A 14961-nucleotide genomic window follows, 5' to 3' on the forward strand; every position below is an offset into this window, starting at 1 on the left:
TGCTTACAGTAATTGTGTAATGGATCAGTTTTCTCTCATTGTGTTATGTCCCTTTTGTAGTAGGCCACAATTATATTCTGACACAGTTCTTTTTAAATTGTGTAACATTTCCTGATTTTTCATTAGTTGTCAATATACTTGCTGACACACATTTTTTTAACATTCACATTTTAGAGGAAAACCCAGATAAGAAATGTGTGTTATACAAGGCCACTGAGTCAGTGATGTGATTAAAAAGTAATGAAGCACCAGTATCACATTTATGTAGAAGTGTGATCAAATCCAGAGAGTGTGGTAGTATATGGGGCTCAAAGTGTTTCACTTGGTTGCATCCATACAACATCTAATACTTAATTAGGTTAATATAATTATATTACACCCGATACACTGACATTTTTTTTGTTTTGTTTTTTGTCCCAAACAAACTTTGTTCTCATCCCAGAAATTACAAAATTACCTTTAAAAGGTAACACAATACTGTAGGTGGGAGCATGTGAAAAACCTAGTTTGTGTTTTTTTAACACAGCTACGTTGTCCATGCTGTGTCTACATTAGAATGTGTTGGTGATATGTGAAGATAAGTGTAGGAGGTAGAGGTTTTTATTTAATTTTTTTTTTATATAAATGGTTACACATTTGATGATTTCCCATGCTACTGTAGCACAACCTGAGGTGCTGCTTCTTATAGTGAAGATTTTCATTCTTCCTGGGTTTTTACAGGTCAAGTGATTTGTCCAAGGTCACGCTGTGCTAGGATTTGCACCCAGCATCTTATTTTGCTCTAAGTATTCATAGCCAACATATAATGTATGCCATGATGGTACAACCCCCTTGCCAAATACTTATTCAGTTTTAAAATTCTCAAACCACCTCCCCTCGGAGAGTTAGCGTTTCAAGATTGTAATGCAATTTACATTGTGTATGCTCTCCTTTTATTAAATGCTATTTTGCTGCAGGAGCGGTAATGAAGAGAAGCTCATGGCCTTGCTGACTCCATTAAACGTGAATTGCCATGCAAGCGATGGAAGAAAGGTAAGACAGTGGTGTGACGTCAGCTTTGAATTAAAGTTAGAATGGAGCTGCTGCCACACGACTGCAAACTGTTCATATTTATGTTGGCCTGCCTTTTGTTGCTAAAATAATAATGCCCAGTTTTACGTAATAAATCCACCTAGGCATTGTTTAATGAACATAGTTTTAAATATTGCCTATTGGAAGGTTGGCACACATTCTGGCAATGTTGCACATGTGTACAAATGAACATTTCTACATGCTCAAACTATTACCAACAATGAAAAGAAAAACTAAACAATAGAAAAAAAGCAATTTGTATCTGGTTGCTTGTTTTGTAAAACAATGCAGTGCAGTTGAAGTGTATCCTCAAGTATTGAGATTCACTAAGTTGTCCCTGTATTGGTACTGTATTGGTACTGGTAAAAATCCAAAGAGCTGTTCTGTTCACTTTGAAAACCACAAGTGAGCATCACATTTGTGACAAGCTGTATCAGTGTATCTGCTATTACAGGATTTGAGCATTTAAGGCTCAAATGTTTGTACAAAAGAGCTGTAATGTCTGCTTTAAAACAAAATGGTGCACTGGTGAAGCATTGTGTGTTACTTGATAAAAGGGGATAAGATGCATTTAAAAAGCCAAAGAATATTTTACCATAATAGAACTTATGACCAAATGCTAATGTTCTGAATAAAACCTGCCTTTCAGTATAGGAATCGGTTAACCCTTGAACACCATAAACCATGTGGTGTTTAAACGTGTTCATCAATCAAAAGATCAGTTCAGGTTCAAGCCATGGGGACTGCAGACCCCCAATACAGTGTAATATATTGTGCAAAGGTAGAGCCTTTAAAATCTTCCATTACAGGTACCTCCTCAATGGGCTTTTCCAAAGTATCTGCAATATGCATTGCTACAGACTGTAGTAAATGTATGTGAATTCTCCAATTCTTCTCAACCCATGTAGATGATCAATCCATCATATTCTTTCATGCTTGTGTAGCCATAATGAGTACATGCACTTCCTCATTACAAATGTTTGAGGTTTTTAATTAAGTCAAATGTATTGTGATGAGTAGTTCACAAATTAAACTAATTACTATCTTTGTTTCAAGATCAAAATTCAAAATTTCGAAACTATTTTTTTTAAATGTTTTTTTTTTTTTTTTTTTTTTTAAATACAGCTTCAGTCACTCAGCTGCTCCAGTCTGTTATGACATAGGAGGCTGTGTGGTCTGGTGGTTAGAGAGAAGGCCTAGTAGCCAGTAGGTCCCCGGTTCAAGTCCCAGCTCACTCTGTAAGTCACCTTGGGTAAAGGCGTTGGCTAAATAAACTAATAATAGTAATACTAGTTTTCACCCCTGGAAAGCCAAGTCTGTGCCAAACAAAATCAGTAAGCCAGGGTGGTAGATGGAATTTAGGGCTTGTTTCATTTTGTTTTGTCCTTGAGAACATCGACTGAGCAATTTCTGACAGACAAGGTACTCATTGCTGAACTATTATTAGTTTATTGATGAAGTGTTTTCAGTAGCTTAAGCTTCTTAGGTGCCATGTTTGAACCCAGATAAATCTATGGATTTAGTGAAACCTGCTTATTGTCAGACTCCATATGTTATCACCAGATTGAAATGTCCAGGCTAGAATGTAATGGGAGTCAATGGAAACAACTCATGATAATATCACTTTGGTTATTTTCAGCCCCTTTTTATCAGTTAGATTTGTCAGTCGTGCAAGTAATTTTCACCCCGCAATATCATTTCAAACTCTGCATGTATATTGACATACCAAACACTACATGAAATAATTGTAGGAGAATTAATGGAGGAAAAACAAAGTTCTTACTGACACATTTTCTTTGCTTTGGGAATGACCGGAGAGTAAAGGGCCTACATGTAAGTCCACTATGAAGAATTTTTGTACATTACGTTTTTCATACGTTTTTTACTTTTACAAATATAAATGAAATGTGAAGATTGGACATTTTACATTTCTGTACAGTAGTTGCTATTGCAGTCTTTGTTTAGATTTTTTTGTGAAGTTACTGTTTTAAAAAAATTTATAAATTACAAAAAAATCAGAAATAAGCAGGAACATATGATAGTTTATAGGAGAGTACTTAAAATCTGTGATGTATGTATGCAATTTTACAAGCATTTTGGTATTACTGTTAGATTGAGTTAAATATGTACAGTAAAGTAGAGGATACTAAATAAAATGAAACCTCTGTATTAACAGGATACAGTACATTGTTTCTTAATACTGTATGTGTAGTTTGTTGTAAGTCTACATGTGGGGCTGGTGTTCTGAAACTTGTACATGGTGGGCTTGCCAAGCTGATATTGTCAGAACAATGATGAATGCTGGGCGTTGCTTTAATAGCTCAGCAAGCCTCAGGAAGAGCCAACAGTCTCTGGATGGAAAAGTGGGGCAGTGGAAACCCTTGGGGGAGGAAATGCCCTCAAAAGGTGGATGAGTGAAGCCTTAGGCAAGTCAATGGTGTCCACCGTGGAAGGATCTGGGAACGCACCACATATGTCCTGTGAAACCATCATGAGTTGTCGCATTCAAAAGGTTAATGGCGTGCAGAGGTGTGGCCCCTAGAACTACTGGGGAAGAGGGAGATGACCATCTGAGTACACCCACCTGTAATGACGCTAGCAGATCAAAGCCACTCTGTGACAGACTCACAGCTGTGGAAGGAGGGAGAAAAGACGCGATCATCAAATAGATTACATCCTAGCCAACCACCGCTGGAGATTAGCAGCAAGACCCTCAAAACCAAACCAGGGTCAGACCATCACATGTTGACAGCAAAGATAAGGATCAAACTGAAAGTGCTAAATGGAGAAAAACAACCAAAGAGATTCAACATGGGCGGCATTAGTCAGGAATACACCTTGGAGATCAAAACCCACTTGAACGCTTTGTTCGACCTGGGTTTTGATGAAATGCAACCCAACTATGTCTGGGAGACAATAGAGAAGGAGATAAACATAGTAGCAACCAACATGCTGGGCCAAGAATATGAGAAGAAGAAAACTTTGGATCAGATCGACCACATTAGCCAGGATAGAAAACCAAAAAACTGTGAAAAGAGCAGGACTTCTCAGCGAAGAAGTAAAAAAAAAAATGCAACTCCTTCAATAAAGAGATCAAAAGGATGGCTAGGAAAGACAAGACAACATTTATAGAGGAACAGTGCAAGGAGCCAGATGACCACAGCCTATGGAACAACGGCAAGCTAGTTAAAGGTTTATCCAAGAAACACACCCAGACTGAGTGCAATTAAAGATGAGGAAGGTAAAGTCGTAATGGACTCAGAAGGAATCCAGCCGCATTGGAAAAGATATTGCCAAACAATGAGACCAGATCTTCATCTTGAGAGACCTCATCCAAAAATAGAGAATACATTTCTGGCTGCGTTAGCCATAAAATCCTGAGGAAGACAATGCAGAGAATGGACTTTCCAAAGAAAGTCATCAACCTCATTAAGCCGCTGTATGACAATCTGGAATCAGCGGTCCTGATAGAAAAGGGATTAATGGAATGGTTCCCAGTAGCAAGAGGAGTCAGACAAGGATGTGTCATTTCTCAGATGCTGTTTAACATCTATGCAGAAAAAATCATCTGGAATGTACTAACAGGACAAGGTGATGAGAAGAAAGGGAAACAATAAGGATCGGCAGGAGGATGCTTAACAACATGCGATATGTGGAAGACACCACCCTCTTGGAAGGAATCGGAGAGAGACTGTTAGAGTATAATGGATGTGAAAATCGAGAGTGAGAGGCCTATTTCTGAACATTAAGAAAACCAAGTTCCTCATGGAAGACGGGGAGTTTCACCGTCAAGATTTTGTGCTTGACATCAATCGAATTGAACAGGTTGGAAACTTCTCTGCACCTTGGATCCGGGATATACAACGGACAGAAGCTCAAAAGAGATCAGGCAGAGACTAGTGATTGCGAACACCACTTTCGCGAAAATAAAGCCAATCTGGTCTGATCACCACATCAATAAACGAACAAAGCAGAAACTGTTGACAACCGGAGACAAAAATCTTAGAGAAAGGTATGTTACTTCAGACATCTGAAGTGGCATGAAAGCTTGGAACAAACAATCCTGGAGTGAGACCTAGAAGGAAAACAAAAGGGGGCGCCCGAGAGCGAGATAGGAAGATGGAATCAAGAAGCTTCTGGCAATGGATCTCAACGAGGCAAGACTGAGGGCGAGAAATAGAATAAATAGAGAGCTCGTGAATTTGATGCCTACATGTACGGAAGTAATGATAATAAATTGAAATAAATGCTTCAAATGAATGATAAGTAAAGTTTGTTGGTTTATTAGTGAGCTCCTGATAATGTTAACTCTGCTTATTGTTGCCCCAATCAGCCCAGTCCCTTTTGAAGTGATATTTGGGCTTTGCTCCTTCAGAAAGGCGACCTCGTTGAATATTGCTGTCTACCCTTAGTGATTCCCAAGACCTACCTCATTACATATTGAGTCTCTATTCAGACAGGAAGATCACTTCACTTACAGTTGTCTCTGATTTGAACCACTTGTAATGCTTTAGGTAGCTAACAAAATGGTTTCATACATTTTTCTTTGCCATGCACATCTCAAATGGCTAAAGTGTGCAGTCGAGAAAGAAACACTTGTTTTAGCAAACATGTATTGCCATTTTAAAACATGGTATCTGGTACAGTACTACTCCTAGGTTAAAGCAGTTTGCAAGCACTGCTTACGGGGTATTGTCTCCACTTCTTCGCTGTCTTCTTTCCTGTCAGTAACCAATCAGCCACTTCTTTTATTGACTGACATGATTTTATCCTATAACATGCTTTGACCCAGAAGACACTGCCGATATGAAATGACCCACGTAGTGCAAGTACAAACAGATAACCTGAGAATAGTGCATAGGAACTTGCAGCTTCCTTTAACGTAAAGTAATACCAGGCATCATGTTTTAAAATGAGAATACATGTGTGCCAACATGTCTTTCAAAACTGTACATTTTGAGACCTATTTTAGTGCAGAACAGGTAAGATTTATGAAATTATTTTGTTAGCTACATTTACTTTAAGGGGTGTGGAAGGGTTGTATTTAGCAATGGACAATGTTTTTGACGGCCTCAGCCTGGATGTGTGTTGTTCAAGCATAGAAAAAGGGATCAAAAACATTCCTCGCTGTATTCTTTAAAGGTATTCCATGGCTGATTACCTAACATAGTAATAAAGCAAAGGAAAAGAGAGTGTTTATCTTGAGCTGTAAGGGACTCTCACAAAGAGCTTTATTACTGACGTATTATGGATCCGTCACATTGGTAAGAGAATCCTTTTAATGCACTTTTACTGGGTCATACTGATGCCTAATCTACTTTCTAGCAGGACTGAGCAGCAATGAATTTAAGTCATCTATGATAATGTAATTACATGTTTTTTATTTTTACTAATATAATGTACCTGTTTTATTGACAAGAAGCTGTACACTTATTATTTGGAATCTGTCTTTTGAGATACTGTAGGGGTTTTGCTGTAAAAAAAAAAAAAAAAGAAAAAATTACTATTTCATTTTTAGATTTAGATGTCAAAATTACCTGAATAATTTCCAGTAGTAAAACTGGATGTGAGTTGTGTGGGTGTGTGCGGTTTGGAAAAGAGAATACAACTTACAACTTAATACAACTTAAACTGACCTTTTTCATAAGCAAAATTGAGTAGCGTGCCATATTTTGTAATTAATTTACTTCAGGCACTTACAACAAACATTCAATAGAATCTTAAATATATTTTCTAAATTCTAAAAAGGGAATTACTTTATTAAATAAAACAATGACACAAACTAGAATTAATGGAATACAAAAAAATATTACATTAACAATGTTCAGGTTTGTAAGTTATATACATTGCATTAACCCTATGTGGCAGATTTAGCCAGAGGAAAATGTAGTCCAAGTAGGATAAAGGACTACATCACCCAGAATGCTTCAGGGCTGGAATTAGAGCCAGGATGGGAAAATGTGCCCATTTAAGCAGTGTCTGCCTCTGTGTGAGGCCAAAAAGGCAGAGTCCTTCACGCAGACCTGAAGAAAATGTGTAACTTGTCTTTTAGAACAAGTAGGTGTTTCTAGGACAGTATATGCAAGATGTAGTGCTAACACCATCTGTATCTAACTGCAAGTGAGCTAATACTTCCATCCTACAGTACCTAATATGAACCCAAATAACATTTGTTGTCCTTTTGTCATCAAAATAGGGACTGAAATGATAGAAGCCCTTTTTTAATGTGGACCCTACACTATTTTGCATGGCTTGGCCCCATTTCTTTATTTTAGTTTTGTATTTTTGGCCATGCTAAATGTGTTAGGTGTATGCTACAGTAGTTGCCATGGGGGATACCGGTGGTATTTTCCTTTTATTAAAAGAGCAGTAGGTGGTAGGCAGTCATTTATTCCACATCTCAAGATCAGTATGCTATCCATTCTTCAGCTGGCTGGGAAAATACACTGCTCCTGTCTTGCAAATTGCTGAGACCCAGATCAGGTCCAAAGATTGTAATTTATAGAACTGCTTGAGTCAGTAAAACAAGTGCTTAGAATTAATCGGCACAACCTCCTAAAGTCAGCAGGCTGCAGACCGATCTTTAGATGTATAATGCTGTCTTAAATTTTTTTTTAGAATTTTGCAGTTTTATATGTTTTTAACAAGTTTTTAAAAAGTGAATGTCAGCATTTTTGGCCCAGTTACTGCCATAGTGTGATTCAAGTTCAACATATTGAACTACTGAGGATTAACTCCCAAAAATATCTAAAAACACAAAATTGCTGTTTATTTATCTTTTTAGCTAAAAGTATGTCCATGGTTTCTGGCTAGGCTTGGTGATGTTGCAGTGTTTTAACCATATAATCTTCAAAATGTTTGCCAAGTAATAGACACGACTACAGTCATTTCCCAGTGCTTAATTATTTACAAATTTGTTTTGCCTTCTTTTATGAAGGAGATTAAATATTGAACAATATGCACAGTTTCCATTGCATGTAACTCATTGCTTGTTGACCTTTAGAAACCTTTGTATCTACAGAGATTTCAGAAGAAGAAGCTGATTCTTGCAGTTGCATGTCAGTTACAAACCATCAGATTACTCCATGTTGGCAGCTGCTTTTGGAGAACTGTCAGAAGCCATGACAACAGGCTAATTGCTTGGTTGAGAGGTAATTAATATCTCGTGGCTTAGTCAAAAGCTGTCAATCTTAGGAGGAGAAGATTGAAAAGCTCCAGCATTTCTATTGGCCTTGCACTCAGGCTTCTTTAGGGGGCCATCGGGGATATTGTTTTCAGTAGATTTGATCAGGGAGAAATAAAGATGGGCCTATGGAGTGGTGAACAGATTGTCATGTGAACTTTTTTGACCCAGACTTGTGGAAGTCCCTATGCGTAAGATCAGGACTTTTGCACTCATGTGGCCACCTTCGCTATATCCTCGTCACTGGAATAGTAATTGCTGCTGCAACAGCTTTTTAGAGAAGGGTAAAGATTCCCATCTTTCTGTAGTTGAGAATATTTAACCTGAGGGAGAAACACTCCATTCTGTTATCTTTCTTCAGTAATTCAGCATGATGCTGCGTCACGAACCAAAAGAACCAAGGTTTTTTTAGGGTTTTATAAAGTAGCTGTTCTGCAATATGTACAGTAAAACTTAAGTCTAAAGGTCCTGTAAGGGCTCAAAGCACATATTTAGTGGACTATCATTTGAAAGTAATTTAGGGAGGGTGGGGGGGTGTGTCTCATTCTTTAATTTATGTTCTTGTGTCTACAGTTTTGAATCTGAAGTAGTAGGCTAATGCTTGTGTGCTTGCCAGATTTTTATTTTTGTTGCTATAAAGTACACTCATTCTGCTTAACAATCTGTCTGTAAAGAAATATTTTGGTCAAGTGTATTCAGATATGAAAATGAGCATGTGACGAGCTGTCCTGGTTGGTAGCATGTTTTCTTAAAGGAAGCAAAGCATTCTTGGACATGGAACAGATTATTGGAATCTCTGTAAAATATAATACCTCGACACAATAACCAGGGAAGAGATGGTGTATCCCTTTCACTCATCTCAATGTATTATTCCCAGACTTGTTTGTATTCAGCTGAGACATTACCAACAAAATAGTCTGCTTTTTTCTTCTGCTTTTCAATCATCTAAAATGTAGTTGCATTTATTAATATAGCGAGACAAAAAAGCATTGCTTCAGACATTGCAATTCATCAGCCTTGACATAGTTCTTTACCTCCTTGGATGGAGTTAACCTGGATGTCAGGCCCATGAAACCAGTACAAACTGAAGTACATGTTCGGAAGGCAGTAACAGTAGAACTAACCAGTTAGTTTCAGTTTCTCTTAATTGTCTGTTGACAGCTTACGGACAGTTACTATTTTGTAGTAGCTAGATAAATGAAGTGCAGTAAGAGGTTGTGGGACTGCAATTATTTATTTTTATATCATTTTAATATATTGAGTGTCATAAAGAAATTATTACAGATCAGTGATACTAATGAAGGGTTTGGTTTTATAATGTGGATCTCTGTTCACAAGAGTCTAGACAAAGAACACACCAACCAATTTCATTTACGATGTATTAACAAGAAAGCTATTCCTCATTGCCAATCCACAGGGTTACATCAACACACCATATAAACTGGCCTACTCATGTTCATCCCTTTAACTTCATAATGCATGGTTTTACACAATAGGTTGAGTGTTTTTTTAAACACACGTTCACCTGCTGTCTTATTGCTACAGGCAATCCTCTTAAATGAGCATCTAATGTCCAACTTTACAAATGACTGCAACATTTGTTACAAAGATTCTTCTCAGCTATTCATACTTTTTTTTTTTGCCAAGCTGCTGCATTTTTTTTCTACCCTACCTGTCTTACTTCTACATTGTCCACAAAGTCAACATCTGAGGTTCTGTTTAGTTTACACTTCTAGGGTCTTCAAACAAGTGGTATCAACAGACTTTTATGTAATTATAGAAGCCAAAAATGTACTGTGGTAGAAGTGATCAAGCATCAAAATGTGTGCATCAAAAAGCTCCATTGGGGATGGGCTCTAATGTTTAGTAAATTGATAACCGGTAAATAAGGGGAAACAAATTGTAACTTCTCCACTACCACTGATGAACATATTCACATACTTACACATGCTAAACATCAGTCAAGTATAGGAAAGGTTACATTGCCCCTTCTTGGATGAGTTATGATCTCTCTCCTATGTCATCTCTCTCTCTACATTTAGTTAACAGAGAATGAAAATAGACCTTTTTCTTAATGCTGATATATAAGGGAAAACAATTATATAGCTTGTTAGGTGTCAGTTGATTTTCTGTATACTTGGTGAATTAGCATAATGTTCAGCCCGTAGAAAACGTTATCGTACATTTGTTGGGGTTGATGAATGTGAGAAAGCACATCACTGAAACTAACATGCTTTTTTAACAAATGCTATGGTGTTCGCATGTCTAATCAGAAGGAGTAATGTCTACCCGGTGTTGTTGCTGCATGGGAAGGAATCCAGTTTGAGGGGAAAACATATTGCCTAAATCTATGCCATAAACTTTGTCTACTTATTATGTTACACAGATGTTGAAACAATCAGTTTCTGTAACAATAATTAAATATATTACTTTTGTGGATATTAGTCTCTTAAACAACATACGGTATAAAACTAAAACCCTAAGTGGTTGTTCACACTTGTTGGTAGATGAGGACTAGGAACAGGAAGGTCGTCATGGCTTCTAGCCCATTTGCGTCTGTAATGACTGTACTTCGTTCATTCTACCTGAAGAGCAGTTTTAGACAATCTGTATGAGGTACAGAACATGTGGGTAGATACTGTGCATACTAAGTACGTGTCCTGCTAGACACAAGATATTATACCTCAATGACCTCAATAAAAACAAACCTGGAATACTTGAATCCAGTTGGATACATTGGACAGTAGTACATTAAAAAGGCCTGTGTTGATACTGATGTCATTGAATTTGATCGTTATTTCTGTTCAACGGAAGCGTCAGCCCTTCAGAAGTGTGGTTCTTGGTAAATTGTTTAGGCTTCCTGGGTGCTGTTTGGTTCAACCAAACAACGGCTATTTGTGTCCATAAAAAAGGTCGATAAAGGACTGTGACTTGAGGATCTGATTTATTTAGATCAGCTCTTCACTAATGACATAATGCCCTGCAGCACTCATCATGCTATAGAGTCCTAGTGGTGCAAACTGACAGTTTAACATTCAGTTCTACTCGACTTTCTATATACAAAGTCACTACTAGTGAACTCTTGTTACTAAGAAAAAAAAAAAAGAAAAATGCTTGGTTAGTACATTTTTCCTACCCCAGGTTCTATGATAATTTTTGATATTTTTGTGAATTCAGACACAAGGTATATCTTGTGAATAATAATAATAATTTAAAATAATGTCATAGCAGTTTTTAAAATGACCCGTGGATTTTGTTCTAGACAAATAAAACATGTGAGAATAACATTTAGATTCAGTGGCTTCATACCAAGAAATAAAACAGCATTGCTATTCATTGGCGAGACACAAGCCATTACCTTCCTTCAGAGAGAAAAACAGATTGTCGCAGAGGACAGAGAAACTGCGGATAATGGTACATTTAAGACCAGATTGAAAGCTGATATAACTCTTGCGTTACAACAGTGGTACATATCTGCAGTCCTGAATCTTAATGTGCAGAAAAGTTCATTTTATTTATTTTATTTTTCCCAAGGCATTTATGATAATGAAAGATTCTTACCAGTTTGTATTAACTTGAGACTCTATTGTTATAAACAGAAACCTAAAATACGTTAGAACCTTAATCCAGCGAATTTATTTTGTTACTGATTTCAAAATATTCAACCAACATAACTGTCAGCGACCAAAAGTAGTATTTACTGCAGTATCCAACGTCTCGGGGCTGAAACGCTACACATTTCCACAGAAACCGTTGCAAAAGTACAGATTCATATTTTACCAAGTTTACATATTCATTGATCAAAGAGTCTGTTTAAAACATTTGGTGTGAATGCAATGTGCCTCATTGCCTGATCATATCCAAGTGAGTGAAAGAGATTAATTGTTTAATTCATGAGAAATGTAGAAGTTAAAGGCTGTTTTCAGTAATGTTTTTATGTTTAATACGATCTGATTAGCAGCTCATTCATTTTTGGCTAGAGGGGCTAGAAATATCTCTCATGAAGTTCGGTCAAATCACTTTTTATTGTCTTTGTGGCCTGGTGACGTTTTTTGAGGCGTGTGAATGTGTGGTTTTATGCTCTCAGTAGGTAGAGATCCTCGGTAAGCAATGTATGTTAGTGGCAGTGGGATTTGTCACCGTTTAGTTGTTAAATTCACCTATTGAATAAATGGATGAAAGTGTTTCATTTGGTTCTCTAATGAAGCAGCACACCTTTTTAGAATTTCAGAGTTTATTTTGGTGTGGAATAGAGAGGGAGTAGCTTTAAGGAACACAATATACTTTTGGAAATCTGATATTGTAGTCATTTTATGGTACTTTGTGATCTGTTTCCATGGCAACACCTGACAGCCAGGAATTGTTCTGGTGTCATAGTTACCATGAGCATGCAGCCACTTCCTAAAAAAAAAAAACAGGTAGTGGGAGGTGGGGCGAAGAAGATATTTAGATTAATGATTGATTTTCAAGATTAAATGCATCTTTGGTTCAACCCCCATCTAAAGCTTGCACCCACACAGCATTGCCAGATCTGAGCTGTGATTTTCATCTTTAATTAAGGGGACATTGCATGTTGTTTTTCTGTGTGCACCGTATATGTGTTTTGGGTGAATGTTCTTTTTGCTGGGAAAACGTTCCTTCCACTTCAGAAGTGGATACAAATTGGCAGTCTGACTGGAATTAGATCTTCTTTTCTGTCTGTAAGCCACAGTGTAATAAACGTAACTGAATTGTGAGCATTGGTGTAGTTTAAAAACACATATGGCACAGTTAAACCTAAGCCAATACAGTATGTTTTATTTATACCCTATTGGTGGTAAGCCAGACCCCAACTCTTCATAGTCAGGAAGGACACTGATCCATGGGAAAATTGTTTTGGTTGTGTGGTTGCTGTCATAATCAAACATGCAGTTTTGCTCTTAAGTTGCTTTAGCTCTAGTGCAGACCAGGTCTTGGTGGATTGATTTTGTGTGAGTTTCATCAAATGATCTTGAAATACAGTAATTTTATTAGGTTACATTTGTAAGCATGTTGGTATGAAATAGTTGAATCAAGTCAGCTTACAGTAACTCTCCTACCATGCTCATTTAATTGAAAAAAAAAAATAAAAAATAGTATAGTTGAAACCCTAACCCCAGAGTATAATGCGTTGGGACAGGCCATGCAGCTACTTACACATTTTAAAGAATTAGTGGGGATAGTTGTTCTCCCTGTCTTGCCTACAGACTGCTCTTCTAGCATCTGATGATCTTTTGAAATGTTGTATTCATTTATGTATTTTATATGCAACATGTCATTTTATCCTACTGTACCTTTTAAGAGACTAAGGCACCTTGTGAGTGTAGCTTTCTGAAATGTGAAGCTACAGCAGTCCATTAACATGGCGCTGCAAAACCCAGCCACCAGATTGCTGAGACAATTATGAGGCTTTGTGTTAAACTGTAATACCCATTTCATTGGCATCTGGTGGTGCCTCTGCTGTGCATGCTAGATTAAAATAATGATAGGAATATTACATTAGTAGACCAATATTATGCCATAAAGTACAGGAGCATTTTATTTTGAGGAGTTTCTTTTAGGAGTATGTAATTAAAATATACTAATGTCAATGCCAGAACATCACTCTTCCAAATTGAAGTGTGACACAAAACAATAACTTCCCAGTTTAAATAAAAACAGTTGCCAGATGCCAGCAGACAACATAAGATTAAAGGGCTCTTTAGGGGTGGATTGCTGCTAAATAAATAAGAAATCTAATTGAAGTAATCCTCCAAATATTAATTTGCTTTTAGTTTTCACTGTAGTGTAAATTTAGCACAGTCCAAAATTGGGCTTTAAAAGATGGTGCCTTAAGCCCAGTTTCATTTAGACTGTTTTTGTTCACTGAAAGAGAGAGGTTCAGTGCATGTAAAGTGTGTGTGTTCCATGTATTGTGTTTTAAACACTACTGTGCTGCAGTATTGTAGCCTTGGGATTCCCTGAGTAGGGTAATTGTATTTACGAATTAAATCTGTATGAGAAGTGCACCGTGATTCGAGTGCTTTAAATGCGCATGTGCAAGTGGCGTTGATGTTACTGGCTTTCCTACTCTAGGGCCATCTCAACTAGACAAAGAACAGAAATGTGTTCAGTAGATCGGATGGGGCTGCCGTTTTGACTTCACATAATTCAGTATCAGTCAGGTGATTTCCCCAGACAGCCAGGAAGTAGCAAGTGCACTTCACATGCACTTGATACAACTGCCATTGTGAGGTACTTCTTGGTTGTGTCAAGCTGAACAAGCATCCCTGTCCAGTGCCTTGAACAGCACACTATGTGCCTATGTGATGCTAAAAATGGGATAGGACAGGTGTATAAGTCTGACAATTGGTATGAACTCCACTGATCCTATAACATTGACACAGGACTGGTAGAAAATGGGATCTGTCTCGAAAATCCAGTTATTTGCTATCCGATTGTGAATTTGCGAAAACTACAAAAGCGTTATTGAAAATACATATTGTCATTAATCATTTCCTGAGGGATTTTATTTAGCACAGCCCACTTTCAAACTGACCTGTGAAACTGTGCGCCCCTGATCTCCTGAATACGTAGTTCATTAATGATGATTGAAGACCAAAAATTCTAATACAACAAATACAAATAAAGTCTTAAGCCTGTACTGTTGATCCACAAAATCTAAATACAGCTACAGTAGAGACTGTATT

The 14961-nt window shown here is 37.3% G+C and overlaps 1 protein-coding gene across 2 annotated transcripts in view; it reads left to right on the plus strand.

Annotated features, from left to right (window-relative positions):
* tnksa (tankyrase, TRF1-interacting ankyrin-related ADP-ribose polymerase a) overlaps window positions 1-14961 on the plus strand; it is a 131961-nt gene that overhangs the window by 77996 nt on the left and 39004 nt on the right. For both annotated transcript variants that reach the window (XM_041253735.1, XM_041253745.1), the window contains exon 5: window positions 957-1032. In XM_041253735.1, the coding sequence (XP_041109669.1) occupies window positions 957-1032 (76 nt within the window). The remainder of the gene's footprint in view (window positions 1-956; window positions 1033-14961) is intronic.

The sequence above is a fragment of the Polyodon spathula genome, chromosome 1, assembly GCF_017654505.1.
Source record: "Polyodon spathula isolate WHYD16114869_AA chromosome 1, ASM1765450v1, whole genome shotgun sequence".
In the NCBI taxonomy this organism is placed as follows: Eukaryota; Metazoa; Chordata; class Actinopteri; order Acipenseriformes; family Polyodontidae; genus Polyodon; species Polyodon spathula.